Here is a 15,182-nt window from a genome sequence, read left to right on the forward strand (position 1 = left end):
GGCTGCTATATGGTTAGCCTCGGCATCTAGCACTACTTTTTCTCCGCAGAGGCTGCTGTATAGTTAGCCCCGGCATGTAGCACTACATTTCCTCCATAGAGGCTGATGTATGGTTAGCCCCGGCATGTAGTACTACATTTTCTCCACAAGGGTTGTTGTATGCTTAGCCCCGGCATCTAGCACTACATTTCTTCCACAGAGGCTGCTCTATGGTTAGTCCCGGCATCTAGCACTACATTTCCTCTGCAGAGGCTGCTGTATAGTTATCCCCGGCATCTAGCACTACATTTCCTCTGCAGAGGCTGCTGGATAGTTAACCCCAGCATGTAGCATTACATTTCCTCTGCAAAGGTTGCTATATGGTTAGCCTCGGCATCTAGCACTACTTTTTCTCTGCAGAGGCTGCTGTATGGTTAGCCTCGGCATGTAGCACTACATTTCCTCCATAGAGGCTGCTGTATGGTTAGCCCCGGCATGTAGCACTACATTTTCTCCACAAGGGTTGTTGTATGCTTAGCCCCGGCATCTAGCACTACATTTCCTCCATAGAGGCTGCTGTATGGTTAGTCCCGGCATGTAGCACTACATTTCCTCCATAGAGGCTGCTGTATAGTTAGCCCCGGCATGTAGCGCTACATTTCCTCCATAGAGGCTGCTGTATGGATAGCCTTGGCATGTAGCACTACATTTCCTCCATAGAGGCTGCTGTATGGTTAGCCCCGGCATGTAGCACTACATTTTCTCCACAAGGGTTGTTGTATGGTTAGCCCCGGCATCTAGCACTACATTTCCTCCATAGAGGCTGCTGTATGGATAGTTCTGGCTTGTAGCACCACACTCCTCTGCAGAGGCTAATGTAGGGATAGTTCTGGCATGTAGCACCACACTCCTCTGCAGAGGCTGTTATATGGTTAGCTGTGGCAAGTATCACTATTTTCCTCTGCAGAGGCTACTAGATGGTCAGCTCTGGCATGTACCACCACACTCTTCTGCAGAGGCTGCTGTATGAATAGTTTTGGCATGTAGCACCACACTCCTCTGTAGAGGGTACTGTATGGATAGTTTTGGCATATAGCACCACACTCCTCTGCAGAGGCTACTGTATAGATAGTTTTGGCATGTATCACCACACTCCTCTGAAGAGGCTACTGTATGGATAGCTCTGGCATGTACTACTGACACACCCAGGGGATGGGGACAACTCGACGCCTGGGCCTTGTTGCCTGACCTTGGGGGAGGTCGCGGTGGTCGGCTCCCGGGCCCGTACCCTGGGGTCACTCTTTAAAGAAAGGGGGGAAGTTATATGGGATACAGAATGTTCGTGACGCCACCTGTGGTGTCTGGTGAGGATCACCAGCGCTGCTACAGTCCTCTGAGGCTGGTGTTTAGGCAGCTTAGTTGGTGCGGCTCCCCACAGGTGGAGCAGGGCCTCAGGGCAGCGTAAGTGTAGGGATACAGGACAGAGGGGACCTAGCCGGGTCGGAGGAAGAATAGGCACACACACAACAGTTCACTTCAGTACCTTTACTGGTGGTGTTTCTGGCACGGTCCAGGGTACTTCAGGGTGAAGGGTGCATATCAGGACTCTCCCCAGTGAGCGGGTGTGGGGCCTCCTGTTCTTTGCCTTTCTTTGATAAGTTTCTGACCTGCTTGGAGCTAGGCCTAACTTAGTCTCTTTCTTGCACCTGCTGACCTGGTGGTAGGGCCTTCTGCTGGAGATCACACTCCCTGGTCTCTTGGGCCTCCATGACTCCTGACCCTGGTACGTAATCAGCTTTTGGTGTTCCTGGGACATATAGTTCTCCAGGGGTTCCGGTTATTTCTGCTGGATGTAAAGGATCCCTGCAGACGCAGACCCGATGTCCAGTAAATGGTTTTGGGGTGAGCTAGTTAAGCTCCTCTGCCCCCTATGTAGCTTGCTTACTCTACTCGGCTTCGGCCACGCTCGGGGCCCTCATTAGGCTTCACACGGGCAGTAGGCCTCGCTACTCTTCACCGCTCTTTTGGCGTGGCACGCCCTAGGCTCACTAACTGAGCTCACTGAGTCTGTACTGATCTGAAAACCTCTCTGGCTGCAGCAGACTTACTGACTGCCTAGCTCCACCTTCCCTTTTTATATCCCTAACGGGCTCCCTCTGGTGGTCTGAGGTGGAAGGTGGAGGTGTGTGGATGCTATGAGGGCCTCTTGTGGAGGAATCCGTCCATGCACCCCTCTGGGATCTGTGGCACCAATGCGCAGCAGGGCGCCACATTCCCCCCAGCAAAGCTCAGTACTCCCGGACTGAAGTAATTCTTTATAACAACAATAACAATAACTCTTCCCTTTATGGGAGGCACTTTGCTTGAACGCGGCATAATAAAACATTATAAACAATAAATAGATATGTACAATTCAATAAGCAACCTCAGAATTCAAGTATCTTCTGGTGAGGTTCCCCGATAGGATGTCCATCTCACAGGTTAGAGTACTTGGTAGCTTGAGGGACCTGTCCAAAGCAAACCCTCAACGTAGGCCCTGGGGTGGCTGCAGGGCATGGCGATCCTGAGTTGGACCTCCACTTCTGCCACGCCAGATAGGTTTTTGTTCTGAGGTCACCTAAAGGGGCACTCCAGGGAGTGCAACTATTTACAGCAAACAGGTTTTGGGCTGCACACAGTCCTCAGCCGCAAAGTTCTTTATGTACCCTTACGGGTAACTAGAGTTAACAAGGGAAGTGTCCATATCACTTAAATTGTCCATTAGTAAGGCAAAGCACATATCAAAATACACATACATGAAAATACATAAGACAAAACCCCAGGGGCAACTATCTACACTGTCAGAGTTTCCTTCTCTATTCTCTGTATCTGACAGGGGTCTGACCTCGTGTGCTACGTGTCGACCTACTTGGTACTGGGATGCGTGAGGCACTAGTGTTTGCACTACCTCTCATTCTGTCAGTTCTAAGTGCTGGGGGACTGCAGGGTTGCCTTAACCTCTCTAAGGGACTGGCAAGTATACCATTGGCTGGGCCTTCTTGCTCTGCTCCAACCGGGGATCCTTCTTCTGGGGATTCTTCTTGAGCAGGCTCCTCTAAAGCACTTACAGATTCTACTTGCTGTGGAGGGTCTTCTGGCTGTTGAAAGAAGTGGATCACAGTTATTATTACTGCTCCTCCTAGTTGAGGCCAATCTTCTAGGAAATCTCCTAAGTCAGTATGGAGTACTGCTTCTTTAGGCTCCTCCGGTACGGTGAGAGGCACTTCTTCTTGGGGCTTTAGCAGGTCTGGACACAACTTCAGATGGTCTCTAGATACCGTTGCAGTTGTTATTCCTCCGTATTTGCTAATCAAACAGGTCTTCTTGTTATCAAATCTTGAATTTAACACAGTGTAGGGTTCTCTCTCCCACTCGTCATCAAGTTTATGGTTTCTCCTTTTCCTCTTTAACACCACTTCTCCTGGTGTGAAGGGTTCTGCGGGCGCACTTTTATTGTAGTAGGCTTCCTGCTTGTCCCTTACCCGAGTGAGACTGTCTTCGACATAGGCCTATACTCTTCTGTACTGCTCCTGTCTGGTCGTGTCCCAGTCCTCAGTGGACATATCTGCTTCTGGTTCTACTACCCCAAGCTGCAGGTCCATGGGCAACTTCCCGGGTCTTGCTCGCATGAGATATGCTGGAGTACAATTGGTGGAACTCACAGGTATGTGGTTGTACAGATCTACCAGGTCAGGTAGTAGGTCTGGCCACTGATTTCTCTCCTCTAGTGGTAAGGTCTTCAGCAGGTCGATGATGATGTTATTCATCTTTTCACAGAGTTGGTTTGGGGGTGGTACGGTGTAGTCTGGATCTTTTTACACCCGTACAGATGGCAGAACTCCTTGAACAGTTCGGCTTCAAAGGCTGAGCCTTGATCCGTCAGCACCTGCTCCCGGTATCCATGGGGCCTGCAGAAATACGCCTGAAATGTCTTCGCCACAGTTTCTGCCGTCAGATCCTTGACGAGGGCGACCACCAGGAACCAGGAGTAGTGATCCACCATGGTCAGGGCATAGGAATATCCTGACATGCTGGGTGACAGCTTGACATGATCCAGGGCCACGATCTCCAAAGGTTGAGTTGTCTTGATGGGTTGCAGGGGTGCCTTCTGGCTGCTGTAGTCTTTTCTTCTGATGCTACAGGGTCCACAATTCCTGCACCACCTCTCAATGGAACTGCGCATTCCTACACAATAAAACCGACACTTCAGCAGGGTTTCTAGCTTCTTCCAGCAAAAGTGCCCCGCCTGATCGTGGTAGGCTTCCAACACCATCTGGATGTCTGTCTTGGGCACCACTACCTGCCATACCATCTCATGAGTTTTGGGGTTGACGTACCTCCGGCACAGTTTCTCTCTATAGATGAACAACGGGCTCTTCTCATTCCACAGCTGCTTGGCTTGTAGAGACGTGTCCTTCTCCAGGGAGGAACCTTCTTGGGTTATCAGCCCTTTGATACGGCTGTCAACCGGGTCGCTGTCCTGGGTCTCCTTCCAGCTGTTGTGAGGCAGGGGGTTTAACATCTTACCGCGATGCCTCCTGGAGGCTCGTTGCTCGTGGACCATTCCATTATGGTGGAAAGCAGGTAGTTCAATCTCCTCCAAGTCATCCATTTCTTCTTCAGTGTCCGACTGGTGAGGTATCCTGGACAGGGCATCGGCGTTGGTATTTTTGCGGCTTGCCCGGTACATAATGGTGAACTGGTAGTTTGACAGTCGAGCGATCCATCGTTGTTCCATGGCTCCTAACTTGGCTGTTTCCAGATGAGTCAAGGGGTTATTATCAGTGAAGGCAGTGAACTTACTGGAGGCTAGGTAGTGCTTGAACCGCTCGGTGATGGCCCAGACCAGGGCCAGGAACTCCAACTTGAAGCTGCTATAGTTCTCTGGGTTCCTCTCGGTCGGGCGGAGCTTCCTGCTTGCATGGGTGATCACCTTCTCTCGGCCATTCTGCTTCTGACTTAACACAGCTCCTAATCCCTCGTTGCTGACATCTATGTACAGCAGGAACGGTTGGCTGTAGTCAGGGTGGGCTAGGATCTCTTCGCCGGTCAGGATCTCCTTCATCACCTTAAAGGATTCAGCTTGCTCCTTACCCCACTGGAACGGGGGGTTTCTGCCTCTCCCGGACTGTCCTACCAGGAGATCTTGTAAAGGCACCGCTTTCTTGGTATAGTCCTTCACAAACATCCGGTAATACCCGACTAGTCCCAGGAACTGACGTACCTCCTTGAGGCTCTTTGGCTCCGGCAATTTCTGGATGGCAGTGACCTTCTCCGGGTCTGGTGCTACTCCCTCTGGACTAACGATGTGCCCCAGGTACTGTACCTTTCGCTTGAGCAGGTGGCACTTTGAGGGCTTCAGCTTCATCCCATACCGGGACAGCGACTAAAACACCTCCACCAGGTGCTTCAAGTGGTCCTCCTACATTTTGGAGTATACTATCACGTCGTCCAGGTATAGTAGTACAGTCTTGAAGTTGCGGTGTCCCAAACAGCACTCCATCAATCTCTGGAACATTCCGTGGGTGTTGCAGAGTCCAAACGGCATACTATTGAACTAGCAGAGTCCCATCGGGGTGTTGAAGGCCGTCTTCTCCCGATCCTCCTCAGCAACAGCTACTTGCCAGTACCCACTAGTGAGGTCAAGGGTGGAGAAGTAATTTGCAGACTTTAAGGCAGCCAGGGATTCCTCTATACGTGGTAAAGGGTATGCATCTTTATGTGTAATGCGATTTACTTGTCTGTAATCTACACACATTCTCATGCTTCCGTTCTTTTTCCTGACTAGAACTAGGGGAGCTGTCCAGGGACTACAACTATCCCTTACTACCCCTGCCTTCTTCATGTCATGCAACATCTCCTTCGCCTTCTGGCAGTGTGCTGGTGGTATAGGCCTGTAACGTTCTTTGATGGGTGGAGGGTCACCTGTGAGGATATGATGTTGTACCCCCTTAATCCTCCCAAAATCAAGTGGGTGCTTACTGAATACCTGCGCGTATTGCTGAACCACCCGATGTACACCCTGCTTCTGATGGACAGGAGTGGTGTCTGTCCCAACATGGAGTTGTTGACACCAATCCTCCACCTGGGTTGCCAGGTCATTATCCTCCACTTCGTCTGGTGAGGTTAAGGACTCCGCCGTGTGTATGGAGTTGTTATTTACTGTGTACAGGTTGGCAACAGTGGCATAGCGTGGTAATCTAACCTCGTCCTCCCTATAGTTCAGAAAACAGACGGGCACCCTCCCATTGCGTACATCCACTACCACTCTGGCAGTTAAGAGTGTAGGTCTATGCTCTAAGCTAAGGGGCTCCACTACCGCCTGGTAGCTCCGTCCTTTGAGACCCATTGCTGCTCTACACCAAATCAGCATTTCACTCAGTGGGGGAATCACATTGGGTACCGGGTCTGTCACCCGTACATTACCAATTTCACCTCCTGTTAGCTTTACCTGTTGCTGGTACATAATATCGCGGATCTCTTTCTGGAGCGCCCTTCTCTGCCCTGGTCTGGCAGTGTCAGCTATCTGTTGGAGCAAGAACAACACTTCTGCCAAACAGTTACTAACAATATTTATGCCAAGTACCATATACAAGTCTGTATCATCAGGATTAGTCTCTACTACAATTAGTCCCTGGTCCTTCAGTTCCACTCTTCCCACCTTTACTGCCACATCCTTAACTCCGACTAGGTTAAGGGGGAGGCCGTTTGAGGCATACGCGGAAAGATTTGGATCTGGTGGGTGAAGTTCGTCTATGGACCAGAACCTTTTTAGAGGACATCAGGCATGATGGTTACCTGAGATCCTGTGTCCAGCAGAGCAGGTGTCGCGATGCCGTCCAGCACGAAGGACAGGAAAGGTCTTCCTCCCACGAACCTGCGGTACCAGTTTGATGGGCCTGAGGGGTCTACTCCTGGGTGTCGGCCCGCGGCCCCAGGGTTTGCTCATTTAAAGGACAGCTCCGGATGGCGTGACCTGTCTTGTGGCAGCGGTGGCAGACAGGGTCCTTCGGCGGGCGGCTTTGGTCGCTGGTCCTCCCAGGGGGTGGCGCTGTCCTCCTCCTCCTTCTCATCCAGGGGACATCCTCAGGGCTGTCAGCTAGCAGGATACTTCCTTCCTCCTCGGGCTCCGTCCGCAGCTGCAGGGCACTCAGTACAGTGGTCAGGGTTTTGCTCAACCGACGCACTTCAGGGCGCAGGCTGTCCAGCTCACTAGGGGACGTTGCTGGAACCTTGGCTTCAGCAGCCACCGGGGAAAAGGTAAATGCTGCAGGCACTGGGGTGGCCCCACCCTTTTAACATTGGATAGCAGTTGTTTCCAGGGGCTACAGTCCTTTTATAGCCATGTCCTTAAGGGTGTCAAAGGTGGCATCTGGATGATCCAGGGACCACCAACGCACAGTCTTGCTCTCCTCTTGAGACCTCAGTCCCCGGATAAACTGTTCCTTCAGCATTTTATTTTCATTATTGATGCTGGTTGGACTAACCTGTTTCAGAGCTCGCAGGGCCCCTTGTAAACGCCAGGCATAGTCCCGAACACTTTCCTCCGGTTGCTGAGAGCAGTTGTAGAACCTCATCCGGAGGTCTGTCTCAGTACGATCCTCAAAGACAGTCGGTAACTTTTTAAAGATTGCGGACACTGACTCCTGGTCTGCGGTCGACCAGGTTTCTACTTCTCGCTCCGCAGCACCAGTCAATTGTCCCAATACAACAGCGGCTCTTTGCTTGCCTGTCATAGAGTACATGTCCAGTATACCACATATTTTCCTTTTGAATCCAGACAGGGTATCTGGTTTGCTGCTGTACTGGAGGAGCCACTTCGCTCCAGGGATGTACGGTAGGGCCATGGGTATGACAGGGGTTACAAGCCCTGCTGGTGGAGCCGCTGCTCCGGCCTGCTCGGCGCCGGACGCGGGATGTTCATCAGGGCGGTTAACCGGTACTCTGGCATTGTGCTGTTCTTCGGACATTCTGGCGCCCCCCTAGTGAACCATGGCCTACCTTCTTTTCTTTTCTTCCTGTAGGCCGCAGCTCCGCAGGTGACGGTCTTCCTTCAGGACCTTGCGTCATTTGCGTCCTACGTCAGAGCGCTAGCTGGGGCTCCTTCGAGGACCTGGCGCTTCCTGGTTTGACGTCGAGGCGTGGGGCGTGTCCGGGGATTCGCGCGCTTCAGCAGGTACACCTCTCAGTTTCCCGCGGCTACGCCCTTCTTCCCGCTCGGCGGCACAACAATGGCGGTGTTCTTCGCCACAGTTAAATACACAGTTCTGATTAAAGGTGCACAGTACCCAGTGGCAACGGGCACAACACTCCGTCATTGCAGCGGGCACGGAATCCTGTTCGTGACGCCAGGAAGAGATGACACGCCCAGGGGATGGAGACGACTCGGCGCCTAGGCCTTGTTGTTGCCTGACCTTGGGGGATGTCGCGGTGGTCGGCTCCCGGGCCCGTACCCTGGGGTCACTCTTTAAAGAAAGGGGGGAAGTTATATGTGTTAGGGAATGTTCGTGACGCCACCCGTGGTGTCTGGTGAAGATCACCAGCGCTGCTACAGTCCTCTGAGGCCGGTGTTCAGGCAGCTTAGTTGGTGCGGCTCCCCACAGGTGGAGCGGGGCCTCAGGGCAGCATAAGTGTAGGGATACAGGACAGAGGGGACCCAGCCGGGTCAGAGGAAGAATAGGCACACACACAACAGTTCACTTCAGTACCTTTACTGGTGGTGTTTCTGGCAAAGTCCAGGGTACTTCAGGGTGAAGGGTGCATATCAGGACTCTCTCCAGTGAGCGGGTGTGGGGCCTCCTGTTCTTTGCCTTTCTTTGACAAGTTTCTGACCTGCTTGGTGCTAGGCCTAACTTAGTTTCTGTCTTGCACCTGCTGACCTGGTGGTAGGGCCTTCTGCTGGAGATCACACTCCCTGGTCTCTTGGGCCTCCGTGACTCCTGACCCGGATACGTAATCAGCTTTTGGTGTTCCTGGGACATATAGTTCTCCAGGGGTTCCGGTTATTTCTGCTGGATGTAAAGGATCCCTGCAGACGCGGACCCGGTGTCCGGTAAATGGTTTTAGGGTGAGCTAGTTAAGCTCCTCTGCCCCCTATGTAGCTTGCTTACTCCACTCGGCTTTGGCCACGCTCGGGGCCCTCACTAGGCTTCACGCGGGCAGTAGGCCTCGCTATTCTTCACGCTCTTTTGGCGTCGGCACGCCCTAGGCTCACTAACTGAGCTCACTGAGTCTGTACTGACCTGACAACCTCTCTGGCTGCAGCAGACTGACTGACTGGGTAGCTCCACCTTCCCTTTTTATATCCCCAACAGGCCTCCTCTGCAGAGGCTGCTGGATGGTCAACTCTGGCATGTAGCACCACACTCCTCTGCAGAGGCTACTGTATGGTTAGTTTTGGCATGTAGCACCACACTCCTCTGCAGAGGCTACTGTATGGATAGTTTTGGCATGTAGCACCACACTCCTCTGCAGAGGCTACTGTATGGATAGTTTTAGCATGTAGCACCACACTCCTTTGTAGAGGCTGCTATATGGTTAGCTGTGGCATGTAGCACTATTTTCCTCTGCAGAGGCTGCTGGATGGTCAGCTCTGGCATGTACCACCACACTCCTCTGCAGAGGCTACTGTATGGATAGTTTTGGCATGTAGCACTACACTCCTCTGAAGAGGCTACTGTATGGATAGTTCTGGCAGGCAGCACCACACTCCTCTGCAGAGGCTACTGTATGGATAGTTTTGGCATGTAGCACTACACCCCTCTGCAGAGGCTGCTATATGGTTAGCTGTGGCGTGTAGCACTACTTTCCTCTGCAGAGACAGCTATATGGTTAGCTGTGGCGTGTAGCACTATGTTCCTCTGCAGAGGCTTCTGGATGGTCAGCTGTGGCATGTAGCACTACATTTCCTCTAAACAGGCTGGCTAGCATCAGAGATTTCTAAACCTGGACCTGGATCAATCAGATGATCACTGGGTTTGCTTTAATTTGAGACAACCTCTTTTAAAGGTTTTACAATGGGGGCTGTAATTATAAAATTATACAAAAAACTTTATGATTTAAACGAAACATGTCTGTTAGGTAGAAGTCCTTCCTCTGCCACCTCAACTATGAGAAAGCCAATGTTCCACTCCATTCTGCAGAATAGGCAGCTGGCAGTAGTTCCGTGAACTTGGAGTCTATGGAAGTTACAGAAACAGTCAAATAAGCAGTACAATATCACATGAATGTGCCACAATGAGTAAAGTTAACAAGTAAAATGAACATGTATCTTATCTTATCTTTAGCTGAATATTTATTTGAAACATGTTCATGTAAGAAAAATGGGAGAAGACATCTTTTTCACCCCGCAGGGTGATATAGTGAATAGCTTTGTTATTCTAAACTGGGTCCTTTATCCAAACGGCACAGATGTGAGCAGGCACGTCGGTACTTTCTTGCCATCACAGAAATTAGCAATTAATACAAGTGCTATTATGTGGAATCCATATTTTACAAAGGTAAGAACAGAGTATTCCAGAATTCATAAATTCAAGTAATAAACAATAATTTACCCAATTACTAAAAGAGGTGTCCCATTAGGACTTCCTCAGTCTATATTGCCCATTAATATGGTTGGTGCGAATTGATTCGCATGATCCAGTTCTTCAATATCACAGTAGTCTGTAGTTGCCGAACGGGAGTTGAAGAACGAACTCTTACCTTGTGCGGTGACTCTTTTTTGATTAGACGGCCTGACGTGACGGAATTGTTGTGGCATGATGCATAGGTGACGTCGCGCCAGGCCGGCTAATCCAAAAAAGAGTAGCAGATACAATCAGGTGAGAGACAATTCTCCTATTCTTATCCAGCGACTACAGGCCACTGTCATAGACAATGGACAGGATTGTGTGAATCAATTGGCACCAACCCCAACTATTGGGGGATATGAACATCATAGAGGATATTCTCACTATGAGACAAAGTGAAGAGTCTCTAACAAACCGTGACTTGCATAGACAGTCATTATTACCACCGGCTACATGAAATTCTGCTTATTTCCTTGTAGTGACCACTGCAAAAAATATATTTGGCACGCTTTGGCTTTCAAACTACAAATTCTGGAAATTTTGAGAAATTAGACAACAGCCTTAATATAAGTCATACATTCCTTGTACTGTATATTAGAGATGAGCAAAAAGATTTATAAGACCTTGGTCATGTAGCCATGTTGGTAGGGCGCTGGACCAGAGCAATCGGAATCTCTAACTGCCCATGGCATGTTAAGCGCCTCTTCTGATCAGTAGGCCCCATGACAGATGTCACTATGTTGGGGTAAGACACAGACATGACTTCGCAAGGCCTTAATAATTAGTAATTTTTCTAGTAATTGGAGGTTTGCAGTGTTCTCGTCCGGCAGCAGCGGACAACGGACTACAGATGTAGCTATTGAACCAGGGACCTGTGAATCTTTTTTTGCTCAACTCTACTATAAATTATTGTTAAATTAATAAAAAACTATAAAAAAAACCTATTAGCTTGAACCTTACTACCTTGCTGCATAGTGTGAGCTATAGATTATGTGTCCCCTAAAGTGGTTGTTCCATGTCACCATCACAACACTGACATGAGAAGCTCACCAGATTTCCATAAACGGAGATGTTTTTGACTTTATAGGAAAGCTTCACATCACACAATTTTATATTTTTTCCAAAATTGTCAAATGATATTGATTTGTTGATCTGTTTTATACTTATATTTCTTTAAGATTCCTCAGTCCATGTGCAGGGAGATATGTACTCATGGAAAAAGAAAATCCCTCCAAATGGGAATGTTACCCTGCTGCTTTGACTGTGTTCCATGCTCCGATGGGGAAATAGCAAATATATCTGGTGCGGTTTAAACAAAGTATATTAGTAACAGATTAGATAGATTGTTTTTTTTAAATGTTTTGTCAGCCCTCTACAATTTGGCACAATGGCGGCCAAAGGTGACCAGCCTCCATCTTGCTAAATTTGCGAGGAGCGAATTACAAAAAATCTGCATTCTGGAGAATATTGTTTTTTGTTAAATTTGACAAGAATTAAATTCAAGTCAAACAAATCTGCCAAAGTCTAATAACTAGGTATGGATAATTTTAGGTAGATTGTTGTATTAGAGATGGGGTCAGTAGGATGAATAAGAGACATAAAATATACAGAAGGCATCATAAAAGTATTAATAATAGAGATGAGCAGATCATTTTGCCCAACCCTACGGTCAGTGCTCTTTGGCCGTGGGCGGGAGCTACGTGAATTCCCAGTGCTTCTGGGTTCATTGTTATGGTGTTTGATTCACCGATGCACAGGTGAAATCTCTCTTTCTCGGCTAATCATAAGCCGAGCCTGAGATCCATGAGGGTACGGAAATTCACATGGTTCCTGTCCATAGCCAGAGAGCACTTTTCTGGTCTGTCGACCAGGGTTGCACAAAGTGATCAGCTCATCTGCAATCAATAGCATTCTGAGGTCTCTGAGGGATGTGTAGCAACAATGGAAGATAGCGAACTCTCTAGCAACACTTCTCTAGCTAGGACTATAACATGTAGGCCATTTTGACAATCCAGTGTAGAAGATGCTATGGAGGAGCTTTTTGGTAATTTACAGAATGGACTTTGAGAAATGACGTGATAAAGAAGGTCAAAGGAAAACCCTCTCTCTGTAATGCATGGATGAACAGAACATGGTGGCACTGGAGAAAACAAAATACGAGCTCACAAACAAGGAGGAATAACAGGAAGAAAGGCACTAAAATAAATCACAGCTTCAGAAAACATAATAAGACATGGGTGTCAGAATGGAGCAGCATACTCGGACAGAACATACTTGCTCAACCCTAATAGGGAATGATATTACAGTAGGTCCTTGTAGGAAGGTATAAGCATAGATAGATGTAAATATAGTATTTTGCATTTATATCATTAATGAGAATGTTTTAAACTATGTTTTTTTAATCGTAGGAATGGAAAACTGTATAAAGTGCCCTGAAACTTTCTCATCAAGCATAAACCGGACTGTTTGTATAAGAAAGACCATAGAATATCTCTCTTATGATGACCATCTTGGATCAACTTTGGCTACCATAGCCATAACCTTTGCTGTAGCCTCAACTTTAGTAATGATCACCTTTGTCAAGCACAGGAACACTGCTATAGTCAGAGCTAACAACCAGCACCTTAGCTATGTCCTCCTCATAGCACTTATCCTGTCCTTCATCTGCTCACTCTTATTCATTGGTCATCCCACAGAAGTCACCTGCCTCTTGAGACATTCACTATTTCTCTTTGTATTTTCAGTTGCCATATCCTCTCTGTTGGGAAAAACCATTACAGTCATCGCTGCCTTTAATGCGTCCAAACCGGGGAGCAGGTTTAAAAAATGGATGGGTTCAAGGGTCTCCATAGGCTTGACTACTTTATGTTCTTTAGGGGAATTTCTCATCTGTGTTACCTGGACAATATGTGCCCCCCCAATTGTAGAATTTGATAGTAAGACATCATATGATAAGCTGATACTGCAGTGTATGGATGTATCTATGCTCTACTTTTATCTTGCAATTTCCTATATTGGTTTTCTGGCTTTATTAAGTTTCATCGTCGCCTACTCAGCTCGAAAACTTCCAGACAACTTCAATGAGGCTCAGCATATCACATTCAGCATGCTCATGTTTTGCAGTGTTTGGCTGTCCTTTATACCCACTTACCTGAGCACTAAGGGCAAGTACACGGTAGCAGTAGAAGTTTTTGCCATATTAATCTCTACAGCAGGATTGTTGGTGTGTATTTTTACCCCAAAATGTTATGTCATCCTTCTAAAGCCAGAGCTCAATGATAGAAGACACATAAAAATTACTAAAAAAAAATAATAAAAAGTACTAAGTGTGATTCTATTGTATTTTTATATTTTGAGAACTGAAGTAGCTGTACTACTACTACTATTAATACTACTAATGTCAGCTAAATGAGGTCTATTCTAACAAAAGTAACAAATAAAAATATTCATACTTACAGTTGTGCTCAAAACTTTACATACCCCGGCAGAATTTTTCATTTCTTGGAATTGTTTCAGAGAATATGAATGATAACAAAAGAACTTTTTCTCCACTCATGGTTATTGGTTGGGTGAAGTCATTTATTGTCAAACGACTGTGTTTTCTCTTTTTAAATCTTAATAACAACCAAAAACATCCAAATGACCCTGATCAAAAGTTCCCATACCCCATTCCTTAATACCGTGTACTGCCCCCTCTAACATTAATGACAGCTTGAAGTCTTTTGTGGTAGGTGTGGATGAGCTTCTTTAATTTCTCAGATGGTAAAGCTGACCATTCTTCTTGGCAAAAATCCTTCAGTTCCTTTAAATTCCTGGGCTGTCTAGCATGAACTGCAATCTTGAGATCTCCCCAGAGTGGTTCAATTGATATTGAGGTCAGGAGACTGAGATAGCCACTCCACAACCTTCATTTTGTTCTGCTTTAGCCAATGACAGGTCGACTTGGTCTTGTGTTTTGGATTGTTGTTGTGTTGGAAAGTCCAAGTACGTCCCATGCGCAGCTTCCGGGTTGATGAGTGCAAATTTGCTGTTAACGTGCTGCATTCATCTTTCCTTCAACTTTTACCAAGTTTCCTGTTCCTTTGTAGCTCACACATCCCAAAAACATCAGCGATCCACCTCCGTGCTTTACTGTAGGAATGGTGTTCCTTTCATCATAGTCCTTGTTGACCTCTCTCCAAATGTAACGTTTATGGTTGTGGCCAAAAAAGTTCAATTTTGGTCTCATCACTCCAAATTACCTTGTACCAGATTTTTGAGGCGTGTCTCTGTGCAGTTTGGCGTATTGTAGGAGAGATACTTTGTGGCATTTACGCAGTAATGGCTTTCTTCTGGTGACTCGACCATGCAGCCCATTTTTCTTCAAGTGCCTCCTTATTATGCATCTTGAAATAGCCACACCGCTAGTTTTAAGAGAGTCTTGAATTTTAACTGATGTTATTTGTGGGTTTTTCTTTGCATCCCAAACAATTTTGGCCAAGCAGTTGTGGCCAAAATTTTTGTTGGTCTACCTGACCGTGGTTTGGTTTTTACGGAGCCTCTGATTTTCCATTTGTTAATCACAGCTTGAACACTGCTAACTGACATTAACAATTA

At 47.6% G+C, this 15,182-nt stretch overlaps 1 protein-coding gene across 1 annotated transcript in view; it reads left to right on the forward strand.

Annotated features, from left to right (window-relative positions):
- Window positions 1–13,899, forward strand: part of LOC141155452 (vomeronasal type-2 receptor 26-like) — a 78,018-nt gene extending 64,119 nt beyond the window's left edge. Inside the window, exons 5-7 of the mRNA XM_073642316.1 lie at window positions 10,305–10,517; window positions 11,765–11,888; window positions 12,995–13,899. Of these exons, the coding sequence (XP_073498417.1) occupies window positions 10,305–10,517; window positions 11,765–11,888; window positions 12,995–13,899 (1,242 nt within the window). The remainder of the gene's footprint in view (window positions 1–10,304; window positions 10,518–11,764; window positions 11,889–12,994) is intronic.
- The last annotated feature ends 1,283 nt before the right edge of the window (window positions 13,900–15,182 follow it).

The sequence above is a fragment of the Phyllobates terribilis genome, unplaced genomic scaffold, assembly GCF_046119375.1.
Source record: "Phyllobates terribilis strain yellow unplaced genomic scaffold, ASM4611937v1 Scaffold_7__3_contigs__length_470593459, whole genome shotgun sequence".
Taxonomy (NCBI): domain Eukaryota; kingdom Metazoa; phylum Chordata; class Amphibia; order Anura; family Dendrobatidae; genus Phyllobates; species Phyllobates terribilis.